The sequence below is a fragment of the Odocoileus virginianus genome, unplaced genomic scaffold (assembly GCF_023699985.2).
Source record: "Odocoileus virginianus isolate 20LAN1187 ecotype Illinois unplaced genomic scaffold, Ovbor_1.2 Unplaced_Scaffold_28, whole genome shotgun sequence".
Taxonomy (NCBI): domain Eukaryota; kingdom Metazoa; phylum Chordata; class Mammalia; order Artiodactyla; family Cervidae; genus Odocoileus; species Odocoileus virginianus.
Window position 1 is genome coordinate 379,492 of NW_027224290.1, and position 8,600 is coordinate 388,091.

Sequence of the window (8,600 nt, forward strand, 5' to 3'; positions counted from 1 at the left end):
GGCTCCTCTGTCCATGGAGTTTTCCAGGCAAGAATACAAGTGGCTTGTCATTTCCTACTCCAGGGGATCCCCCCAACCCAGAAATCGAACCTGCATCTCCTGTATTGGCAGCGGATTCTTTACCACTGAGCCACCTAGGAAGTCCAACATCTTTATTACCCAGCCACATTCTGGATACAAGCTACTATTTCATCACATGTTGCACTACCACATTTGTTCCAGATTTCAAGGTGATCAATATTTGAGACTCTATAGCCTTCATGGTTCTTTGCCTGTAGCTCAAATGGTAAAGAATCTGCCTGCAATACAGGACACCAGGGTTCTATTCCTGGGTTGGGAAGTTCCTCTGGAGAAGGGAATGGCAATCTACTTCAGTATTCTTGCCTGTAGAATTCTATGGCCAGAGATGCCTGGCAGGCTACAGTCCCAGGGATCACAAAGAGTCGGACATGACTGAGTAAGTGAACTGAACTGATAATGCAGTTTGGGAATGCAAAGGCAAGAAGGCTATGTGTGTGTTAGTTGCTCAGTCATGTCCAACTTTTTGCAACCCCATGGACTGTGAACCCCAGGCTTCCCTGTCCATCACCAACTCCTGGAGTTTACTCAAACTCATGTCTATCGAGCTGGTGATGGCATCAAATCACCTCATCCTCTACCATCCCCTTTTCCTCCTGCCTTCAATCTTTCCTAGCATCAGGGTCTTTTCCAATGAGTCAGTTCTTCACATCAGGTGGCCAACATATTGGAGCTTCAGCTTCAGCATCAGTCCTTCCAATGAATATTCAGGACTGATTTAGGGAATGGAAAACAGAGGATTTGGAGACGGGCCATAAACTACAAGGGTGGCACAGACAGGGTTACAGGTGCAGTCTTGAATTTCTCATGGGAACTCATATCTCTAAAGGCTGGAGGAAGACTTATTAACTCATCCTTCTTTCCTTGAGAATTAGAGCAGTCACTCATGACAAGAGCAACTATTCTACCAAGTAGGTAATGACTGGGAAAAGTAAAACTGGGGGGTAATAGGAAAATACAGAGGGGGTCTGAGAGATCAAAGAGAGTAGGGCAGACACCCAAAGTGTGAGAAGAAGGGCCAGGGGAATGGTTTGAGAAGGAAGAGGTTCTCAGGTTATTAGAGGGCATGCTTTCTCCAAATCTTTATTGTCTGTACCCATAGACAGAGGATTCAAGCCAGACATAGGTTTCTCAGATAGAACTTGCCTAATATACCCTAGACTTTCATGGCAAGTAGTCCCCTGTCTGTCCGTGGACATGACTGTTTACACAGCATAAATGAATATTACCAGATGTAACAGAAGAGGAATCCAAAATAAGAGTGGGATTACAGCAGATAAAATTCTAGGTCCCTTCTAATCCCATGTATCAGTGATTTTTAACATGATATTAAGGAGGTGGGAGGGAGGACCGGGATGGGGAATACATGTAAATCCATGGCTAATTCATTTCAATGTATGACAAAAACCACTGCAATGATGTAAAGTAATTAGCCTCCAACTAATAAAAATAAATGGGGAAAAAAAAACTTTAAATTAAAAAAAAGTTTTTAATTAAAAATTTCCCTGGTGGCTCAGACGGTAAAGCATCTGCCTACAATTTGGGAGACCCAGGTTCGATCCCTGGGTCAGGAGGATCTTCTGGAGAAGGAAATGGCAACCCACTCCAGTACTCTTGCCTGGAAAACCCCATGGATGGAGGAGAGTGGTAGGCTACAGTCCATGGGTTCGCAGAGTCGGACATGACTGAGTGGCTTCACTCACTCTATTAATTATGTTCTAAATCTTAAGACTTACAGATTTTTTAATTTGTTACCTAACTCCACAGACCTCCTTCTCAGGGGATGTGGAAGATATCAAAAACTATGTGAAGGAATTTGAAATTGCAGTATCAGGACAAAAAGGTATTGGATGGTCAAATCAAACGGGAGCTAAAACATGGGGGCTGTGAAATAATAGGTGGACCAGATACTAGTGAATATGGAGAGTAATGAATATTTATGTTGTGGTAACAGAATGCTAATGTGACTGCTCATATTCCAGTTCACTGAAGATTCCAGTTCATTCAGGCTCCAGTTCACTGAAGTCCCCAAAATCTCATTCTTACTCTTGGTGAGATTTCTCACTCTATTTTGGACTCTTCTTACCACCCCCCAATATTGGTACTGATTAAAATGAAATGTGTATATGTAGTTTCATCATGATGATCAGAGGAATTTCTGCATAGAAAAAATACTAAGGAGCAATTCATATTTCTTGCTATACTGAAATTTTAGTGGAGGAAAAGGAGATTAAATTGATACAGTTCATTTTCTACTTCTCAGAGCATCTAGGTCACTTGTAAGATGCCACTCATGGTGTTTCCTCTAGAGGAGAATACTTAATAGTCTTCCCTTGTCTTCATCCTCTCATTATACTTCAGTCACTGTTGGCATTATTGTTATCATCATCATTGTTGATGTTGTCATCATCATTGTTCTCATTTTCATCACTATCATCATCACAGAAAAGGCTCTGTACCAAGTATTTTACACATAATATCTCCTTCACATTAGCACATCCCATCAAATTATTAGTATCTTCAGTTTAAAGAGAAAGCAACTTTGGTAAAGAGAAAAAAAGAGTCATTTCATCTAAATTAAAGTGAGTAAACTTTGAAACCAGAATATAACTTAAGTTAATGTGATTGCAGAACCAGAGAAACAGATTCTACATCAGTTCAGTTCAGTTCAGTTCAGTCGCTCAGTCGTGTCCGACTTTGTGACCCCATGAATCACAGCATGCCAGGCCTCCCTGTCCATCACAAACTCCCAGAGTTTACTCAAACCCATGTCCATCGAGTTGGTAATGCCATCCAACCATCTCATCCTCTGTTGTCCCCTTCTCCTCCTGCCCGCAATCCCTCCCAGCATCAGGGCTTTTTCCAATGAGTCAACTCTTCACATGACATGGCCAAAGTACTGTAGTTTCAGCTTCAGCATCAGGCCTTCCAATGAACACTGAGGACCGATCTCCTTTAGGATGGATTGGTTGGATCTCCTTGCAGTCCAGGGACTCTCAAGAGTCTTCTCCAACACCATAGTTCAAAAGCATCAATTTTTCAGCGCTCAGCTTTCTTTATAGTCCAACTCTCACATCCATACTTGACCACTGGAAAAACCATAGCCTTGACTAGATGAGCCTTTGTTGGCAAAGTAATGTCTCTGCTTTTTAATATGCTATCTAGGTTGGTCATCACTTTCCTTCCAAGGAGTAAGCGTCTTTTAATTTCATGGCTGCAGTCACCACCTGCAGTGATTTTGAAGCCCCAAAAAATAAAGTCTGACACTGTTTCCACTGTCTCCCCATCTATTTCCCATGAAGTGATGGGACCAGATGCCATGATCTTAGTTTTCTGAATGTTAAGCTTTAAGCCAACTTTTTCACTCTCCTCTTTCACTTTCATCAAGAGGTTTTCTGTCTATTTAAAACTTCAGAAAAAAGTCAGTGATATGATGAAAGATGACCTCTAGATCAGGTATCTTTCAGTCCTCAATGAAACTTCATGTTTTCTACTTCATGTCAATGGGAGAGAACATTTATAAAATCCTAAAAATGGTCTGAATTGACTAAGCAGTGAGATAAAAACCATATTTTAAAATTTTGATTATAGAATATAAATTGGGAAAGAATCAACAAAAAGAAGGGATAATATTGGAAAATCTGAGCATTGAAAGTAATAACCAGTGCAATTTTAGATAGGAAGTTGAGGATATAGACAGGAATTTGAGAAGTTAAATTAAAGCAGGGCCATAAGAAGTTTCAGTTCATACAGTAAGTGGCTAGAACTTAAGTGTAATATGAACGGTCAGGAAGATTGAATTTGTTTCTTGAATTTACTTATTTGATGTTTTGATTATGTATCTTGCATTTCTTAGAAAATTATTAAACAATTTGGGGAAATATCTTCTATAATCAAGTTTATTTACATGGAACTAGAGGAGACTGAGGGGATTTCATTTCCCAGAACATCAAAAGAGACTTTCCAGGACAGAAGATGCTGATTTATTAGTTTACAGTGGAAAGTAATTTGTCCCATAGACTTTAAATTCTTAAACCTATATTTTGGTGAGCATGGAGGCTGGGCGGTTGATGAGCAAGTGGGTTTTGAGAAGTGGCTCACCTTTCTTAATACAGAGATGTCTTTCTTGACCACAGAAGAAATCCTAGAATCTAGTGGGGGAAGATATATTTTCTCATTTGAGCATAAAAGTTTTAGTGTGAAGGTCAGATGGCAGTAGGCATTTTTTATGCAGTTTACTTTTGTTGTTTTCTCTTATTTTTGCTTTGATGGATAAGTTTCTAATCTCTCAACAACCCCTATAACTATTGTTTGCAATTTTTTATAGAAAAAAAGTGTCTGAATGATTAATCAGTTCTGGAACATAAGAGGAAGAATGTTCTGAATCTTTCAAATCAGATTCAAAATCAATTATAATTTGCTTAACATTCCATATATTATATATTTTATAATTAAAAGTTTTAAAATCCACATATTCTTCAAAATCATCTTAACCTGTATTTACCTCAGGGGGATGCTTATCACAGAACATATTGATATTAGAGTTGACTCTATGTGGATATAATCCTTAGGTGGCACTAGTGATAAAGAACCCATCAGCCAATGCAGGAGACTTAAGAGAGGTGGGTTCTATATCTGGCTAAAGAAGATCCCCTGGAGGGGGAAATGGCAACCCACTCCAGTATTCTTGCCTGAAAAATCCCATGGACAGAGGAGCCTGCCTGGTCCCAGTCCATAGGGTCCCAAAAAGTTGGACTTGACTAAAGCAACTTAGCATACACATGTGGATACCATCCCTGTGGTATCAATTATGTAGTCAAACTTATGTTTAGTAAGAATAAGAACCATCCTGACCAAATCTTACCTGAATACTGTAATGATGCCTTGCATGATATTTGAGTATTGCTGAAAAATCTTTCAAGCTCAAAGACATTCATGTAAGTCATTCTCTCTCTCTCTCTCTCTCTCTCTCTCTCTCTCTCTCTCTCTTTAGTCATTAAGTCGTGTCTGACTCTTGCGACCCCATGCCAGGTTCCTCTGTCCACGGGATTCTCCAGGCAAGAATACTGGAGTATTGTGGAAAGTCATTTGTTTTGTTTTGTTTTGTTTTGTTTTTGATATACAACATAAACTTTTATTTTATTTTATTTTATTTTATTTTATTTTTATTTTTATTAGTTGGAGGCTAATTACTTTACAACATTGCAGTGGTATTTGTCAAACACTGAAATGAATTAGCCATGGATTTACATGTATTCCCCATCCCGGTCCCCCCTCCCACCTCTCTCTCCACCCCATCCCTCTGGGTCTTCCCAGTGCACCAGGCCCGAGCACTTGTCTCATGCATCCAACCTGGGCTGGTGATCTGTTTCACCCTAGATATACATGTTTCAATGCTGTTCTCTTGAAACATCCCACCCTCGCCTTCTCCCACAGAGTGCACAAGTCTGTTCTATATATCTGAGTTTCTTTTTCTGTTTTGCATATAGGATGATCGTTACCATCTTTCTAAATTCCATATATATGTGTTAGTATACTGTAATGGTCTTTATCTTTCTGGCTTACTTCACTCTGTATAATGGGCTCCAGTTTCATCCATCTCATTAGAACTAATTCAAATGAATTCTTTTTAATAGCTGAGTAATATTCCATGGTGTATATGTACCACAGCTTCCTCATCCATTCGTCTGCTGATCCTCTATGACCCACATCCCAGAATTTTAGAAACAAAAGCAAAAATAAATAAATGGGACCTAATGAAACTTAAAAGCTTTTGCACAACAAAGGAAACTATAAGCAAGGTGAAAAGACAGCCCTCAGATTGGGAGAAAATAATAGCAAATGAAGCAACAGACAAAGGGTTAATCTCAAAAATATACAAGCAACTCCTCCAGCTCAACTCCAGAAAAATAAATGACCCAATCAAAAAATGGGCCAAAGAACTAAACAGACATTTCTCCAAGGAAGACATACAGATGGCAAAAAAACACATGAAAAGATGCTCAACATCACTCATTATCAGAGAAATGCAAATCAAAACCACAATGAGGTACCATTACACACCAGTCAGGATGGCTGCTATCCAAAAGTCTACAAGCAATAAATGCTGGAGAGGGTGTGGAGAAAAGGGAACCCTCTTACACTGTTGGTGGGAATGCAAATTAGTACAGCCACTATGGAAAACAGTGTGGAGATTCCTTAAAAAGCTGGAAATAGAACTGCCATATGACCCAGCAATACCACTTCTAGGCATACACACCGAGGAAACCAGATCTGAAAGAGACACGTGCACCCCAATGTTCATCGCAGCACTGTTTATAATAGCCAGGACATGGAAGCAACCTAGAAGTCATTTGTTTTTAAAGGTCCAATATAAAGAAATGGCAGCCCACTCCAGTGTTCTTGCCTGGAGAATCCCAGGGACGGGGGAGCCTGGTGGGCTGCCGTCTATGGGGTTGCACAGAGTCGGACATGACTGAAGTGACTTAGCAGCAGCAGCATAAGACCAGTGGACTTCCCTGGTGGTTTAGATGGTAAAGAATCTGCCTGCTATGTGGGAGACCTGGGTTTGATCCCTGGTTGGAAAGATTCCTTTTGGCATGGTAATCCACTCTAGTATTCTTCCCTAGAGAATCCCTATGAAGAGAGGAGCCTAGAGGGCTACAGTCCATGCAATCACCGAGTCCGATATGACTGAGCGACTAAGCACAGCATAGCACATAAGACCAGTAACTCTGGCCAAGATTGTTCTAAAGAAAAGTATAAAATTAATAATGTACTCTATAATGGTTTTGTGTGTGCTGCTCTGGGGGCAGTGTCTTTGAAGGAAAATGTGTATATTCAGACAGCTTGTTAATAGTTCTTCATCTGAGGAGAAGGGAAAGTCCTTACAGTTATAAAAGTGAATGTTTTTCTTAATTGATGACACTCAGCAATGAAATGAAGAAAAACAAAGCAAAACTGTGAGGGTAAATATAGGAGTGATTATAGGACAGACTGAAGTTTTGTTTTGCTTTTGTGACACAGGTGCTGATCTTCTCATTTGTTCCCCCTCTGGAGTGTGATTGTGAATCTGGATTGTGGTTTAACAATAAGCCCTATGGCAACTGCAAACTCCAGCAATATCCTCTCCTCCACCTTCTGTCTCACAGGTATCCCTGGATATGAGGAATTTCACCACTGGATTTCCATCCCATTCTGTCTCCTCTACCTTGTTGGAATCATGGGTAACTGTACTATCCTACATATTGTCCGGACAGACCCCAGGCTCCATCAGCCCATGTACTACTTCTTGGTCATGCTTTCTCTCACTGACATGGGCATGTCCTTGCCCACAATGATATCACTCTTCAGGGTGTTGTGGTCCATTTCCAGGGAGATCCAGTTCAACACCTGTGTGGTCCAAATGTTTTTCATTCACACTTTCTCCTTCACTGAATCATCTGTGCTCTTGGCCATGGCCCTTGACCGATATGTGGCCATCTGCCACCCACTAAGATATGCTACCATTTTCACTCCAACACTTATCACTAAAATTGGAATTGCAGCCCTGCTTAGAAGTGCCTTTGCCATGATTCCACTTCTGGCCCGGCTGGCTTTCTTTCCCTTCTGCCACTCCCACATCCTTTCTCATTCTTACTGTCTACATCAGGACATGATCCGCCTTGCCTGTGCTGACACTAAGTTTAATGTTATTTATGGGTTAGTTCTGATCACTTTGCTGTGGGGAATGGACTCTCTGGGTATTTTTGTGTCTTATGTTTTCATCCTTCACTCAGTATTAAAAATTTCATCTCAGGAGGGGAGATTTAAGGCCCTTAACACATGTGCATCTCACATCTGTGCTGTACTTATTCTTTATGTGCCTATGATTGGGCTCTCTATTGTCCATCGTTTTGCCAAACACTCATCCCCCCTCATCCACATCTTCATGGCGCATATCTACCTGCTAGTTCCACCTGTGCTCAACCCAATCATCTATAGTGTGAAGACAAGGCAGATCCGTCAAGGAATTCTCAACCTGCTTTTCCCCCTAAGAATCAATTCTTCTATGATGTAGACACGTCCTCAAGTCAATGATGGCATCAACCCTAAGTGTGAAAATACATAGTGAATGTCTGCACTCTATATTGGCACCAGAGTTACCAATTAAATATTACTTTATAAACAGAAATAGAACTGACAGTAGATCTAAAGGAGAGAGTTGATGTCCACTGGAATTATAAAGACTGACTTAGCATGTGCTTCATAAATCTCCTTTAAGTATGAAATTGTTGGACTGGAGTTTTGGAAATCATTTCCATCTATTGTCTCTCATTTCTAATCTTAATTGTGATTAAGTCATCCATGATGTTTAAACATCCATGATGTTTTCCCTGAGTATTCTAGAATAACACTTCTTTTTTTTTTGCTTCTTAACATACTGTATATGTCCATGATTATTATATTACCTTTCTGATAAGTGTCTTTATAAATCTGCTGAAGTTACCTTTATTAAAGATTGAAAAAAATCATATGTTGAT

At 40.0% G+C, this 8,600-nt stretch overlaps 1 protein-coding gene across 1 annotated transcript; it reads left to right on the forward strand.

Moving 5' to 3' along the window:
* The first annotated feature begins 7,177 nt into the window (after positions 1-7,177).
* LOC139033660 (olfactory receptor 51L1-like) lies at positions 7,178-8,137 on the forward strand. Its single transcript, XM_070463107.1, has one exon. It carries the CDS (start codon positions 7,178-7,180, stop codon positions 8,135-8,137), a length of 960 nt encoding a protein of 319 aa, XP_070319208.1.
* Positions 8,138-8,600: the final 463 nt, after the last annotated feature.

Bases quoted from the DNA above. Each gene is read 5' to 3' on its own strand.
- LOC139033660 (XM_070463107.1), top strand. From the start codon at position 7,178: ATGGCAACTGCAAACTCCAGCAATATCCTCTCCTCCACCTTCTGTCTC.